General features: G+C 36.7%; 1 protein-coding gene across 2 annotated transcripts; it reads left to right on the top strand.

Annotated features, from left to right (window-relative positions):
• Positions 1-635: 635 nt before the first annotated feature.
• LOC110864638 (vacuolar cation/proton exchanger 3) lies at positions 636-7,573 on the top strand. Of its 2 annotated transcripts, none has more exons than XM_022113759.2 (12): positions 636-1,101; positions 1,190-1,257; positions 1,339-1,367; positions 3,578-3,774; positions 4,876-5,109; positions 5,923-6,057; positions 6,141-6,257; positions 6,333-6,386; positions 6,475-6,591; positions 6,676-6,766; positions 6,867-6,934; positions 7,350-7,573. In XM_022113759.2, exons 1-11 carry the CDS (start codon positions 808-810, stop codon positions 6,911-6,913), a joined length of 1,383 nt encoding a protein of 460 aa, XP_021969451.1. In that variant the 5' UTR covers positions 636-807; the 3' UTR covers positions 6,914-6,934; positions 7,350-7,573. The 2 variants fall into 2 exon arrangements, with proteins under 2 accessions (XP_021969451.1, XP_021969447.1); XM_022113755.2 differs by having other exon boundaries at positions 6,863-6,934.
• Positions 7,574-17,126: the final 9,553 nt, after the last annotated feature.

The following is a 17,126-nucleotide window of genomic DNA, read 5'->3' as shown; positions in this document are numbered from 1 at the left end:
TTCAAGTTTACTATTTGGATTAGCATTAACTTCATCAAAAATTAATAAATAAACACATTATTTCCCAACAACCTCTATTTCTTGCGAATTTAGAGAGAAAAAGCTAGAGAAAGTGTGAGATTTCGGATTCAAGCCGAGATTGAGTTTAAGCAAAGAAATCACCCAAAAGGTTCATCATTGATCATTATCGAGCTCTAAGGTAAAATCAGATCCTGTTTTAATAAGTTTCTCATGGTTAAAGGTGTGAGCTCGGTTTTGAGCATAAAAACCCGCATAAAGCTTGCTATCTAACGCATGGTTTTGCATAGGACTTCGGGGGATTTTATTTCTAGTTTATATAGAATCACATAGTCCCTATTTTGATTTAATTTATATATCAGATTCTTAGTCATCATCAATAGCGGATCTAGGGTTTCGGCGAAAAACACAACTAGTAAGTATATGCCTGGCTTGCAAGTTTGCGCTTACAATTGTAGTATGCGTGTATGTATCAAGTTCACGCTCAATTGGTTAAACACATACTCAGTATTAAAGTATGCGACCATACGCTTGGTTTATAGTTTGCGCTAACGCCTTAAGTAATAACTATATGTGATATATCCAAAATAAATACTTTATACACATTTTCTAAAATTGATCATCGAGTAAAATAAAAAGTAATAACTCTTGTATTCTTGTAACATTCTTGTAACAAGAGAATAATAGTTATAAGAACAATAATAGAAACATTTTGTTCTCAAATCCTATATAACAACGAGACACCACCCACCAACTTCTCAACCGAAACCCCAACCGGAAAACCAAACAATGGCTTCTCCGGCGACGACAACCACAACGAACCCCTCCGAGCCCTGGCTGCTCGAAAACGGCACCATGAAGCGGCTAACCAGAACCGCCAACGGCCACAGCCGCACCGCTCACAACATGTCCTCCTCCTCACTCCGTAAAAAGTCCGATATGCCAATAATCTCCAAACTTCATTCATCAATCCTTAGGGTTTTGCTTTCTAGCATCCACGAAGTCATTTTCGGAACTACGTTATCGCTCCTTTTACTCGCCGTTCCGGCCGCCGTCGCTGCCCACTACTTCCGGCTGCCGCAGGTGAGTCGCCGTTAAACCTTTTTGGGAACTAATTGAAACCCTAACAGTGAAATTGAGAGTGATGAATTTTGTGCTCTTTGGAAATCAGCCGTGGGTTTTTGCGATGAGTTTGGTGGGATTGATTCCGCTTGCAGAGCGAGTTAGTTTTCTAACAGAGTACGAATTCCTATTTTTGTTTTTTTTTCCTTTTTTTAGTGAATATTAATTGTTTTTTTTATATATTTGTAAAAAATGCAGGCAAATATCATTCTACACTGGTGCTACAGGTAAGAAATTATATTATTTTTTTTATTTTTATATTAACCAGTTATTATTATTATTCTTGTTATTTTATTATTATTATAAATATAAATATAAAAATTCTTAAGAAACGGCTATGCTAAAGTGATAACCAGCTTGAGTTTTCAACCATATGTCATGGATTAAGCAACAACTATTTTTTTATTATTATTTAATTTTAAAGTGCAGTTCATATTGTTTCTTTATTATTGTTTAATTTTAAAGTGCAGTTCATATTGTTTTTTTATTATTATTTAATTATAAAGTGCAGTTCATATTGTTTTATCGAACAGAATAAAACTTATTGTCCTCGTATCAAAAAGTAGGTACAACGTTTTCTGACATGTTACTGTCTATCATCCACGAAAAAAACTATTTTTTTCTTTTCTTTTTATCAGGATAAAATTTATATTTTATTATTGACATACTCACTAAATTAAACACAAGCACGTGTGAAATGTAGCTATAGCATAGATGAGGGTAGTGAGTAGATGGGTGGGCAGTGGCACACTAGGTTGGATTCGATAACAAATCAGGTTTTAAGGGTAAATATGGGGGTGGACACTTTCCTACTATATCGGATAGGACAAGACAGAGAGATTGAGATCATGGTCGTTCATGAGAATCCTAAAATATCTTTGGAAACCGGTCGAGTAGAGAAAATCGGGCCTTAAAATATATTAAAAAAGCTTAAAATATATATAATATATATATATATATATATATATATATATATATATATATATATATAAAATATAAATTAAAATATATATCTATTTTATTTTTAAATTTCGGCCCCTCTGGAGATTTGGGCCTTGGGCGGTCACCCGGCCTACCCAGGCCTGGTTAAGATGTTATGGGCACGTTATGAGGAAAACTACGACGATTGGGGTTAAAGCTGTAGAAACTATCACTGTAGAGGGGAGGAGTAGTAGGGGCCGAAACTGACTTGCAGAAGCCGATTAGGCCGGATTTGCTAGACTTGCACTTCTCTACTAGAAATTCGTGGAAAGGTTATGGACTTTTCAGAGGATGGTACGAGTTTGTTTGATTCGTGCCTTAAGAGTTTATGGTGGTCTTTGCAGGTTATCGCTTGTCTGTGTACCTTTCCCTGTTGTACATAATGTTTTCCTGTTGTGTAGAGTTTTTGAGTAGTTATGTATGTTGGAGTTGACGGTCTCACAGGGAGCAACCTCTTTATCCTTTGGGATAGAGATACAACTTGCTTACATCTCACCCTCCCTAGACCCTAGCAGTAGCTTAGCTATGGGTGGGATTCTACTGGGTGTGGTTGTTGTTATTGTAAAAGCAACTAATCAGAAAATGTTGGCTAACAAGACTTGAATTAAGTCGGCACAAAAAACGTTGAAAGGTACTACACGTCCACGAAAACAACCAATCAAATTAATACACGTGTAAAGCTTTAACTTTAGCCATTGTTTTTCTCAAATGGCTAAGTTTAGCCGGCGCTTTACACGTGTATTGATTTGATTGGTTGTCCGGACCCCGTAGTACTTTTCAACGTCTTTTGTCACGGCTAGAACTTATCTTCTTAGCCGGTCTAACTTATGTGGCGTTTTCTAATTGGTTGGTTTTGGAAATTTTTATTTTTAAGATAGTTAAAAGTCAATGTCTATTTTGGGTTAAAATTTGATCAACACGTCTATTTTGGTGATTTTCCCTTGATTATCTGATTTATAGTAGGTGTAAATTATTGACACGACACAAGGCGTAACATGGTTGTTTAATAAGCAAGTTGACATGTGTACCCTATTTAATTAAATGTATGGTGTTCGTATTCAGGTTGAGCTGTCTAACCCGTTTAATTTAATAGTCAACCTATTGTCAACCCGTTACAAATTAGAATAAAATGTATGCATTTTTTATATCAGCCAACCTGTTAACCCGTTTGCAACTTGATTACAATCCATTTACTACCATCAACTTATTTGAATGGGTCATATTCTGGGTCATCACTCATCAATTCAACCCGTCAACCCAACCCGATTACAACCCTAATTAATACTATTACAAAACAAATTTTGTTATCTTTTGAACCCAAAAGTATCTTTAGGACCAGACCATGTAATTTTCATTTTTGGACATATTGGATGAAAAATGCCAAGCATGATGCTGACATAACATAAGTAAATTTTTTGTCATGTTAATAATAAAAAATAATTGTGATGTTTTGCAGTGGGAGGGCTACTGAACGCAACATGTGGGAATGCAACTGAGCTTATAATTGCAATATTTGCATTGTTACAGAACAAAATAGATGTTGTTAAGTACTCTCTCTTGGGTTCCATTCTCTCCAACTTACTTTTGGTCCTTGGAAGTTCTCTCCTTTGTGGTGGCCTTGCAAATATTTCAACTGATCAAACATTTGATAGGGTAAATCCCATCTCATAATATTTCTATTTCGCTCGCTCACTAAGTGAGGAGAAATGCGGAAATTACTATCGCTGTCAATCGTGTCGGTTTGAGTTTGAGCCGAGCTTAAACGAGCTCGAGCCCGAGCCTAAAAACAAGCTCGTTTAGTAAACGAGCCCAAGCCCGAGCTTCGCTTATCGAGCTCGAGCCGGCTCGCGAGCCTTAACGAGCTTTCTTTTTATATATTTTTTATTAATATATTAAACATATATTTAAATAATAATATTTAACATTTATATAAATATAAAAATAACTAAATTATATGTATAACAATAATTATAATTAATAAATACTAAACGAGTCGAGCCTGAGCCGAGCTCGAGCTTGAAAAATTACCTTCGAGCCGAGCTCGAGCTTTAGAAATAAAGCTCGAATCGAGCCGAGCTCGAGCTTTCATATGTTAAACAAGCACGAGCTCGAGCCTGGTCGAGCTCGGGCTCGGCTCGGCTCGTTTGCACCCCTAAGTTTTTCATATGATAGTTTTACCCTTAGACAAACCTTAGGGACTATTTATGTAATTTACTAAATAATGACAAAAAAAAAGCAAAAGAAAAGGCAATTTATGTAATTTACTAAATAATGACAAAAAGAAAAAAAACAAAAGAAAAGGCAAAAGTTACCTAGGGTGGGATGAAGGGGAGTTTTGTTTTTTATAGTAAATTACATAAATATTTCTTTTGGTTTGTCAAAAGGGTAAAACTGTCATTTTGCAAAATTTAACATATTTTTTACGGAAGTTAGTTTTAGACCCAAAGATGTTACAAGTTGACAACTAAAGAACTCAAACATGCAACTTTTTAAAGTTGGATCCCAAAGTTGCTGCAGCAAAGAGGTTGTGTGATATGGATTACTGTTACTTTGACAAATCGCGTAGATTATATTTAATTAACTCATTTGTTACTCTAGTTTTGAAAGGGTTGGTCGACGTGTTTAATTAAATGGGTTAAACAGGTCAGCCCAAACCTATTTATTAATCAAGTTTGACAAGACTACCCAAAACCTGTCGTGTCGTGATGTATATTATTATGATTTTGTTCTTGAACTTCTATATTGACGAAACAGAAACAATCAGATGTGAATATATCTCTGTTGTTATTGGCGTTGCTGTGCAATATAATGCCTTTGCTGTATAAATATGCTGCTGCAAATGATCAAAATCCCGCTGCTGACGCGTCAAACACTGCTAAAGCAATACTATATTTGTCCAGAGCTTGTTCCGTTGTCTTGCTGTTTGCTTACTTTGCTTATCTTGCATTTCAACTGTGGACCCACAATGATATCTTTGAATCACAAGAGGTATATTGCTCATGTATTCATTCTTCATTTTTTTACTTTACAACTAATTAAAGGTGTGTTTGGATATGATTCTACTGTTTGAAGTTGTAATACTTAGACAATCAAATTTTGAATATTTGAAAAATTCCGAGTAAATTGCATTTTACGTCCTTTAAGTTTGAGTCAAATTGCAGGCGTTGTCCTTTAACTAACGAAATTACAATGGATGTCCTTTATGTTACTGTTTCTCATCAAGCGGTGTCCTTTCGCCCTAACCCGGTTAATTTTTTATGTTAACTCTTAACGCGGGCCACTAACATGAGGGTATAATGGTCATTTTAACTTAATTGCTAAAACAAAATTAGATAAAAACAATAGATATTAACAAAAAAAAATAAGTGAAAATGACCATTGTGCCCTCATGTGAGTGGCACGTGTTAATAGTTTAACAGGAAAAAATAACGGGGTTAGGACAAAAGGACACCGCCTGATGAGAAACAGTAACATAAAGGGCATCCAGTGTAAATTCGTTAGTTAAAGAACGACGCCTGTAATTTGGCTCAAACTTAAAGGACGTAAAATGCAATTTACTCAAAAATTCTTGTTGTTTAAGAAACTAATAGATAAGTTATCCAAAATGAATGTTTTTTTTAGGAATTATGTTATAAGAAGGGTAATTTTGGATTAAAAAAGCGCAAGGCACTCCGAGGCGTTTATGTAATTAAATAACGAGAAGCAGAAGGTGTTTATCCAAACAATAATCAGTTACAGAACACTTGGTAGTTATGCATGAACCACGTGTACGGTACAATTAACTGACGGAATTAAATATAGGAAGAGGAAGAGGCTGACCTGGATACAAGCCAAGACGAAAGTCCGGTAATAGGGCTTTGGGGTGCAATCGTTTGGCTAACGGGAATGACCGCTTTCATTGCATTGTTGTCAGAATATTTAGTGGACACCATTGAGGTAATAGGTTTGCTTTTAAATTTGTGATTCCTGTATATCTTTAAAAGAAGTTATGAGTTATTCGAATTTAATATATTAAACAGGCTGCTTCAACGTCGTGGGGAATGCCATTGAGCTTCATTAGTATCATCTTGCTACCAATTGTCGGAAATGCAGCTGAACATGCTGGAGCCATCATCTTTTCTCTTAAGAATAAGCTTGTATGTATGCTGAAAATAATATATTAGTATTTATTATTAAAATAATATATTAAAATATGAGTTTTATGAATGCAGGATATAACTTTGGGGGTGGCACTTGGTTCTGCAACTCAAATTGCTGTTTTTGTGGTGAGTTTTTGTTAATATGTCATATGTACTTATGATATGTCACTTCTTCAGGAAATGTCATTTTGATCATAATTTTAATGTGATTTAGGTCCCATTGAGTGTAATCGTTGCATGGATAATCAATGTCGACATGGATCTTGATTTTCGTCTTATTGAAACTGGATCGCTTTTTCTAGGAATTTTAGTCACCGCCATCACATTGCATGTAATTCTTTCTTTCTCTTAATAATCGATATACTTTTATACAATCTTAAATATATCCTAAATAAATAAATAAATAAAACCTCAGGATGGAACTTCTCACTACCTTAAAGGTCTGGTTCTTTTGTTATGCTACATTGTTATTGGGGCAACTTTTTTAATTACGGATTTGCCATTTGGTAATCTTTTACAACACAACTTCTATTTCTTTTCTCACTTTTTTATGCTCTACATGTCAAAACTTTATAAATTTGTTTCTTGATATTTTCTGCTAGACAGCACGAAGAACGATCCGGGTGCGGGATCTCAATCATCAAATTTGCTGATGCTATGAGTCTGTAGGCCAGGTAAAATTTTGTTTGTTGACGTGGAATAGAAGTGGCAATTTCGGTCCTTTTACTTGTAAATGGGTTGATTTTGATTATGCTTTACTTTTAACTGGTCAAACAGGTTAAGCAAAAAGATCTTAACTAAAATGAATTCGGGTCAACAGGGTCCAAAGTCATCTAGAAGTGTATTTAAATGGATAAAAACCTCCAAAATAACATTTTAGAAAAAAAGGTTAAGCTCATCTAAATAAATAGTAAGAATATAAAGAAGTTTAAAGAAAACTGTTAAATACAAATATGTTACGGGTCGGGCCAATCTGGTATGACCCATTTGGGACTGAAGTTAAAGATTACATGTTTCGACCCGAACTCTATTTGACATGTAACCCAACCCATTGACCCGCTGTCTAATTTAAGATGTTACTTATTGCAGGGTTTCAGTTTCTAGGAAGATCAATTTACCCGCAAGAAGATTAAGATGCAAATCTTAACTCTTAGTCTCTAATTAGGTTTAACGCAAATCTCATTTCTTTTAATAATCCTTTTAATAATCAGGCTTGTACCGTACAAGTTCTGAAGCTGCATTAGAAATTACCATTCTAACATCATGTATGATATGATGATCTAATGATTTAGTGATCTGTGATTATTCCATAAGACCATAAGTATTCAAAACGGTACGGGTCGAAACGGTTCGGTTCAAAACGGTACGGGTCGAAATGCTTCGCGTCGAAACAGATCGATTTGAAACGTTACGGGTCAAAACCGTTCACGTCGAAACGGTATGAACTGTTCGCGTCGGAACGGTACGGGTCGAACCAGTATGGGTCGAAACGGTTCGGATCGAAACGGTATGGGTTGAAATGGTGCGGGTCGAAACGCTCGAATATTCCAATGAATTTACTTTAATTCCTTCACATATAGGAAGGATTTTGAATTTCTTTAGTTAAAGGAATTTAAAGGAATTCATGCCTAATTCCAATTCCAATTTCATTGTCAACCAAACACATGAAGATTGGAATTGGGATTCCAATTCCATCAAATGCTGTGAACCAAACATTTCAAGAAGTGGAATTCAAATTCCAATTCCATTGAATTCCCGCAAACCAAATGCCCCCTTATAATCCAAATAAAAATTAATTTCAATAATCCATATAATATAGATTAATAACCTAAAGTATATCAGAAGCATGAAATATCCTTTGAATTCCAGATAATAATCTGATATGTTACGAATAGTGGAGAAACTCATTTTATGCAATGAGCCGCCTTAACACATTCATTATGTATATATACAAGTATAGTATGAAACTAACTCCATCGTAAATAGAAGTAATGATGGTATATAATGTATGTCATAATGATCAAAGAGACATTTTATTGCTCATTATACAATATTAACAACATAGTTAAAGATGAAGTTAAATCCACACTTTGGGACCCATAAGATTTTTTTTTTAGAACTGCAAATTTCTTTTTATTCCTGTCGTCTGTGTGACTTGAACTCAAGACCTCCCCTCTTAAGGTGTTTAAAGACTTTGTCTTTGCCAATTGACCCAGAAGATAAACTAATAATATTGAAAACCTTACTAAAAAGACCTCGGGGGCAATTTCTTGATTAACACAAATGGTATGACACATTTCTAGTTATAAAAGCACATATGCAAATATGCTCATTTTGAAGAATCTTTGCATAAGTGGTAACTGTTAAGGAGGTGAGAATTTATTGTAAAATTGGTAATTGATAAGGAGGTGAGAATCTATTGTAAAAGTCTGAGGATCAAACCTGGGCACTACCCAATTTACTCTGAGACACGTGATTTACCTTTCTATATTAGTCATGGGACTAGTCGTTGGGGGACGGCCAATTATGGCGTACACTCTTTTGAATAAATGCAAACAATTGACTAACAAATAGCAACATTTACTTTTGCATAAATGCAAACAATTGAATTACCATTATCAACATTTACTTTTGCATAAATGCAAACTACTGACTTACAAATATCAACATTTCTAGCATTGAAGTAAGTATTTCTTTCGATCTTTATCTATATTTTAAAATAAATTATGATGGGCTAAATTAGCCTAAAAGTATTGGGTGACATATTAACACTCTTTTTAGAAATAGTCTTTTGATATTTAATAAGTGGTTAATTTCTAATGAGTGTGAAGAAACACTAAACTAATTTAGCAATTAGTTGGGCTTATGTTTCGACCATAAATGTTAATCTTCTTAATCCTTTCTGAGCTGATACCTTGGTCTTCCTGCAAAACACTAAACACCTCGTTAAGCTCGTTAAGAGGAGGGGAATAGGCCAATAGGGGTTCTCCTCTTAACCACTCTCCGGCGTGAGAATAAGTATGCGTTTTGAGGAAATAAGTGTGTGATTAGTAGTGAGAAAGCAGAGAACAGAATAGAATTAACCTGTACATGAAGGTCCATATTTATAGCCGGAGTAGTGTAGAAGAAGATGGGCTAATGGGCCTTGGGCCTGGAGTCGACAACAAGTAATATTCTTTTTGTCCTTTTGGTCATGGTCGTTAGCGTATCTAGAAGGTTAATGGAGCTGGCACACCTTGAGTGGAGCCACGTGTCCTGGTTGTTGTCCTTGTTGTCTCCCTGACATTAGCAGGTGAGTGGAGATCATGGGGCAGATGCCGCCGCCTTTTGATTGGTGCCACGTAGGCGTCCTTGTGTACCTTCTTGTCTCCTCCACGATTGCTAATCGTGGAGCATGATAGGATACAGTCTGTTGGACGCTGATTGACCCTTTTCTCTGCCACTCGTACCTTTCGTACTGTCCAGGATGGACCCGCGCTTCTGTTCTCGCGCGGCCTCTGGGGCACATCCACATAGCCGGCGCAAGGTCCAGGGAGTGAGGGTTTTCGTCCAGGATACTAAGTGTAGAATATGGGCTTTAACTTTGCTTGGGCCTCGCGCGCGACCTAGGTTTTACATATTTAGTCGGCGCGAGGTCTTAGTAAGTTTGTCAGATTGATATAGTAGGAGTATGGTCTTGCACGTGACCTGATTGGTCAACGTGACTTTTTGGAACCATACCCCTTGAGGGTGAAAACTTAAATTGAAATTTTGCTTTATGGTAACCCTTGGTCAACATAATGCCAACTTTTAGCTAATGATCGACACTTTAAAGGACTTTAATTTGTACTTGGTTTTATTTACCTTTAAACATTTTTTTGAAAGGCACAACTTTATTCAAACACTTGCAAGAAGCTAGATAAAAACGTATAAAACAAACACATACCATAGTAATAGCCCCAAAATAAAAACAAACTACCCGTCATCAAACCTACACCATTGCTTCCATGTCTGACAGTCTGAGCGAGAGAGGACGACCTACGTTTAACATATAAAAGCCCAGTAGACTTGATCTCCTACATGAACTTCAAATCGGCAAATCATTAAATATCTTAGCATTCCCGATATACTAAACATACTATACCATTTCTGATTTTCAAAACTAATTATTATATCTTTTCCATGTTACGAGTTAAGACTATGGGGTATGGGGTGTGCGTTGGGGGAAAACGCCCAAGCCACCACTCCGGGTGGGCTTGGGTTGGGGCGTGGCCCTTGGGGCTTGGGTTTCAAGCCGGGCGTGGGGTGGTCTTGACAAGCTGACATGGCGGGCTGTGAATGGCCAAACCAAACTAGCCGTTGGCCAACGGCTATGTTAAAAAAAAATATATATTTTTTCACTATAAAACTCACATTTTTCTTCCATTTTTTACCACATTCAACCACATCTTCTATAATCATCTTCAATTCTCTTTCTACAAAACGAAAAATGCATCCTCATAACCGTGCTTATGACCCGAACAACCCGTATGCATTCCAAGAAAATAATCCTAGCCCACCACCCAATCGTCTAATGCCTCGTCCATTTTTCATACACTCTTTTATGCCCGTTGAAGCGAGTTATGCATCGTATATTGGGAATCGTTTGTATACTAACTTCTCACACACCGATGATTCGATACCTACCCCGTTTACACAACCGCCCATCAACCTTTCACCAATGAATGACATTTCATACAAGTTGGATACATTCAACGTATTCCAACAACAAAGGGGCGAAATTCGAAGGAGCAAAGAAGCTAGAGATGCCCAGAAACAAAAACGGGATGATTTGAAATTTCTATCCCAGTCCATTGATCACTTAGAGGGTGACGAGTTACAACTAGTCTTGGAGATGAGAGAAGAGATAAAAAAAAAACAAATATAAATGTTAGGAATTTTTTTGTAATTTTCTTTATTTAAAAATATTAAAAAAATTAAATTTGTTGTTTTAAAAAATATTCAAATAGCCCAGCGGGTCAGCCCAGCAAAGCCCACCAAACCCAAGCCAAACCCCCACCCCACCATACCGTGTTGAATGTGGGTCAGCCCATGTCTGCCCCCCCCCCCCCCAGCCCAACCCCTGTCCATGTGGGCCAGTGCTGCAATCAATGCTCCCGGTCATTCCTGGAAAACCATGTCTTTGTTCATGTGCTTGATATAATTTTTGAACGTTGTTTGCATTTGGTTTCCGTAGGTATCTCTTGCTATATAATTTGACAACTCATTCGCAAAACCTGTGAAAACATTGACGTGCGGTTCTTTCGGACATCCTTAAATACTCGTCTAATGCATCGGGTGCGTACCCACATGCAAGTTGGCGAATGGCCGACGTACATTTTTGTAAAGTAGTGAAACCCCTTTGCCCCCTAGCGTCGTATCGTAGTGTGAAAAACGGATCAGACTGGGCCATGTCGTCTGCGATACGTAAAAAAAAGTCGACGACTCATTCGGAACCGACGTCGAAACATCTCGTCTATGTACACGGGTTTGTCGCCAAAATAATCGGCCACTAGTTTATCATGGGCGGCTATATATTTAAAACGAAAAATATATCAAATTCTTTATAAAATTCATTTTTAAATTTAAATAAACATATGGTAAAAAAAAGTAAAGTACCTTCTTTGTCTCGGTTTAATTTTGCTCGTCTAGTTTGCCGTTGGGACGACGCTTCAGAGTTTTCATCATCCGCCATGAAGATCTGAGCCGCGTACATAATCATGTTTTCGAAAAATGCGTCATTCTCGCCCGAAGATGATGAATACCACGTCGACGAAGAAGATGACGAAAGTGAAGAAGGTGAAGACATGGTAAATTTTGAGTGAGAGATGGAGTGGTAGTGGGTAAAAATGGTATAAAAATGTTGAGTTTATATAAAAAGGGAAGAGTGTTTATAAAATGTGAGAAATATATGATATTGTAGTGGGTGAAAAGGTGTGAAAAATGGTGTAAAAGTGGTGAATATTTATAATATTTGGTATGAATTTGGTAATTTTTAAAAAAATAGCCGTTTGGTTTGGGAGAATGAATTTAGAAAATTTTTTTTCAAACGGTCAAAACACATGGGATAATGAAAAATTTTGTCCTTTTGTGCTGCGTCTCAAACGCCTAGGGGGTGACGAGGAGGACGAGGAGGGGGGTGGTGTTTGGGTCGGCGATGATCCAGGACGGAGGGGGACGACCCCCCATACAGTCTAGCCTTATATTTGGGTTTTTGGTAGTGGTGTAGGTTTGTACGGTGGTGGTGATTTCCCCGGTGGTGGTTTGCATGGTGGTTAAGTCGTTGGTTTTACGTGGAGGAATGTGGTGGCAGAGGTGGTTTTTCACATGTGAAGGTGTCCAGTTGTTTGGTGGCTGAAGTGGTGGTTGGGTGTAGTTTAAAAATGGTGTGCCGGTGATCTTCCTTTTATGATAAAACTAACAACAAAAAGGTAAACAAAGATCTCCAGCAACATTTGACCGAGTAGGGGTCACTGTACAAACAGCGGATTCATGATGGAGGTGGCTTCTTCATCGATTTAGAGACGAATACAATATATTGCAGAAGAAGGAAAAGCAATTTCATTTGAGTTGGGGATTTGCTTTTATGTGTCTGTTATGAGTAGTGGTGTTTTGTTGTCTTCATAAGAGTGTAAGCTTTGATGTTTTTTTATTTATGGTTGGTGAAGTTAGAAGATTGTGTTTGTTATGAGTAGTAGAGTTTTTGTTGGAGCAACATGTCGAATATTTTGTCCTTGATCAAATATTGGAGGGGAGTTATTATAGTCATTAACAGGTGACGTTGAACTAATGGTCGTTTGCAAAAAAGATGTTATTGATCCAAATCGACAACCACATGGACGGGAATTGTCAATTTTGGCACTTAGAGACTGAAAGTGTCATCCGGTGCAAACCACATGGATGGAAATTGTACTTTACTCAAAGTAAAATATTGGAAGATACTCCTTAAATAATATAGATCCTACACAAAGAGTAAAAGTCATCAAAACTACAATTATGGTAAATATGTTGAGAACTGCAATAACTACATAATCAACCTATAACTTTTGCTATAAGTGTAATATGTCACACCCTGGCTTTTGCGGAAGCGTGGATTATTTTGGTGTGACTTCTTAATACCATAGAAACAATCATAACAATTCTATATGATGAAAACACAAGATGTTCATCCATTAATATAGTTTAAAAATACCATAAAATGTTTGTCTTGAAACATCAACCCAAAATAAGTTACATCCATGACTTATTTAAAATGAGTTCTCAAAGACTCAACACAAGACTTTAAATAAAACGAGGTTTAAAGACATGTGACCCGTCCAGGTAAGGGTTACACCTCCTAAACCTACTACCCTGGATGACATCTTTATTTAGTACGCAGCTTGACACATGCAGACACTTGCCAGATCCGATCAGTTTCCTGAAATACATGTAGTTTGAAAAATCAACAAAAAGTTGAGCGAGTTCATGTGTATGTGAGTATGTATAAATCTTTGTAAACGATGTATGTATGTATGCCCCGATATGATTGCAAACAAGGAAACGATCACCAATGGTTTGCAAGGCCACTGATATGTGTGACGGTATAGGAAGACTCAAACCTAGCAAAGTTGTACCGGGCTCCCGGCTGGAAGACATAGTTCACCACTATGGGCCGCCCCGGCCTCATGGGTGTGGGCTCGCTACACCCAAATAGATCTATCACTCATGTCCCTCGGTCCTGATACGAGGATTAATGGTCCCAAGTATCCGCCTACCCTATCACATGATATGTGGTTCTTTCCTAGGCTAATCATACCAATAGTATTGTAAGTATCCCTTTGTAACATGTATTTCACCCCCGAAGTAAGTAAACAAAACAATTTAAAGAAAAGGGGGACATGAACTCACAATATTGCATCTCCTGTGCTCGTACTCAAACCTTGTCAGCTACACGATAACCTACACCGTACTAATGTCTATTAGACGAACGGGCCGTGCCTTGCTTTCGTATTTACGGGTTTGAGTTATGTTACTTTGATATCATTCCAAGTTATAACTTCTTGTTAAAATAATAATAATTATTTTAACTTAAGTTTTATTTTTAGGGTTTTGGAATAATAGTTAGGCAACTATTTCGTATCCATATTTCTCAAGTATTTTATGTGCGTATTTCCTTCCCAAGGATGAGGGTATTTATACATGTATTTTGGTAGTTCCGAAAATAATATATTTTTAAGTCTGACATAGAAATATATATGACTCCTTGTCAAAGTAATGTATTCCAAAATATATATTTTCACTTCTTAGTTTCCAAAATAATATTTACCCAAAAATATATTCGTAAAAGTATTTTCTGGAATATTTCGTAGGTTACGTTTTAGCATTTGATTTCACCATACCAAGTATGTAACTTAAATATTTGTTCCTCGAAATTTTTGGTATTATTCTGGAGTTATAAATGTGGTGGTATTCTGCTAAGTTACATTATTTTGCCCTAAAATAATATAACTAGTTCACAAATCAAACAAATATTCACACAAGCGTTTTAGTATAAAATATATATTCTAAATATATATTTATCCGCTTTTATTTACGAAAATCCACCTCCGACACTTTGAAATTTCGTAACAAAACTTATGGCGAAGTTTACTTCCGAAAAACAAAGTTAAACACATTTTCAAACACTTGATAAAATAATTTCTAAGTCTTGGGATTTTTAGAAAATTTCGCCAGAGTTTCCCCTAAAAACGGAGGTGTCCATGCTATTAAGCATATCATTTTCTTTTCAAAATCAATCAACAATCAATCCTTAAACAATTCTACATTTCCAAGAGCAAAAACTATATGCGTTACATATTAATCATGAACTTGATACATCCCGAAAACGCGTAAGAACTTGGTAAAGCTTTTAGTGGACTTAGTGTAGGATCGTTATTGACGATCAAATGAGTCAATCAAAGCTAAACACCATTGTTTATGCAGCGGAAATACACAAACAGCTTGAATCAAAGTAGAATGGAGTAGAAACAAAATGTAGATTACTTTAAACACATTTTCTCATTAATACTTCTCAGAAAATTTCGGCAGCAGTTCGGCTACACGGTCAACATTCAGATACAAAATGAGAAAACATCACGACTATATATAGGGGGCTGATTCCACTCCAAATGACATTGTGTCATTTCGGGCGGAATCAGAAGCTTGTGATTTCGCTCCAAATGACAACATGTCATTAGGAGCGGAATCAGAACATTACAATACAAAGTTTACAAAACAGCCCCTATACTATACATAATTATTATTTCTGACCCCTAGACCCTATACATGCTCAACTAAGACTAAGACGCATGCTTTAGACATTCGTGCACCAACAAACTCCCCCTTGGATACAGCCGCAGTCTTCAGTCTTGTCTTCGTGTCTTCAGAGTGACTTGAACGTTTCTTCACGCTGCTTAGGCTTTTTCTTTAGTAAGTTCCTAAGCCTGTCATTATCTTTATTCCTTTTCTTTTCTTCCTCAGCTTGTATGTTCATCCACTTTCCTCTATTTTCTTCAAGCTTCCTACGTTCACGTTCAGCTTTCCTCTTTACATTCGCTTCAAGCGACCACTAGGTTGACTTCCATTTACTTTCAGAATTTATGCCTTTCTGAAAGCAAAGAGTAGCAACTCTTTGAAACTGCATCGCCTGCTCTTTATCTTCAGCCTGATAGTGAATCTTGTTAATGAATAAACATTCGATATCTTTCGCTGAGCAGTTCACTAACCACATCGGGTCATACACATGTATCTCTCTTATCTCCCTTCCAGCTTTGTACGTAATCACAGCTTCTGTAGAGATACAGCTGTATACCCAGCCCATGAAGCCTTTATAAAATTCCTGCTCCATCTTCGACATTGGTATATTCTTCAACGTCTTTGGCCTTTTAACGTAAAGTATCGTTTCTTTAACCCATGTTACCGGATCCACCCTCTGCACTCTCTTTGGGTAATGCGGCTTCCAGTGTCGAAAATCTTTCAACGATTCAAACTTTATGTACCCCCACATTGCGACATCATTTTTCGGTACTAGATACTCTAAAGTTCTTACTTTCGACAGCTCCTCAACATCCCACCATGGTAATGACATTATATCATATAGACGTTCAAAGTACTGCACTCCAAACTCCCTTCTGATCGCATATGCATTAACATGAGGTAGGAAACCCCAGCTAATGATGTCACCAAGTGAAATGCTTCAATCTCTCTGATAGAACTTCAACGGCCTTTTGAATTTTCTCTCATGACTATCTTTAAACCACTTTTGCCGTTCTTCCTTCTGCATATCCTTCGGAGTACCGTCGAAATTTTTGTCTTTTTTTTAACTTTACTGATTGTTCACCGACACACCCAGTTAACCAAGTCCAATTTAATGACCTTGGTCAACTGTTTGGCCTACCAAGTCCAAGTTAATGACCTTGGTTGACCGTATTATGAAGTACGCTGACCTTTCAAGTCTGAAAACAGTTCAAATTAATGAACTTTCGAATATTTTGAACCTTCAAACACATTTACAATCTGTCACACATGTACCAATCACAGTTCAGTATCTCCTGCTTACCCAACCCTCATCAAAACAGACATGATCTGCACAAGGCTTTGATCGTCTGATTCCCAACGTCGGTTGTTGAAAATAAGATGAACAAATAAAATCTTTTTGGATTTTTTAACAGGATAAATTGAAATATGTACACACAATCTTTTTGTGAGTGTGTTAGGGGATCATATCAACATTTGACAACACACAAGCACCGTTAAGCTACTATTTCATACCAAGCCTTAAGCAATTCGCGTAGATTGCCGATATACTGATCCTCTTAAATTCTCACAGAA

The sequence above is a fragment of the Helianthus annuus genome, chromosome 1, assembly GCF_002127325.2.
Source record: "Helianthus annuus cultivar XRQ/B chromosome 1, HanXRQr2.0-SUNRISE, whole genome shotgun sequence".
Classification (NCBI taxonomy): Eukaryota; Viridiplantae; Streptophyta; class Magnoliopsida; order Asterales; family Asteraceae; genus Helianthus; species Helianthus annuus.
The sequence above is the reverse complement of the archived record's forward strand: the minus strand, read 5'-3'. Positions and strand labels throughout refer to the sequence as shown.

Coding starts and splice junctions, on each gene's coding strand:
- LOC110864638 (XM_022113755.2), top strand. CDS start 808: ATGGCTTCTCCGGCGACGACAACCACAACGAACCCCTCCGAGCCCTGG. Junction 1,258..1,338: donor CGAGTTAGTTTTCTAACAGA/GTACGAATTCCT, acceptor TAAAAAATGCAG/GCAAATATCATTCTACACTG. Junction 6,387..6,474: donor CTCAAATTGCTGTTTTTGTG/GTGAGTTTTTGT, acceptor AATGTGATTTAG/GTCCCATTGAGTGTAATCGT.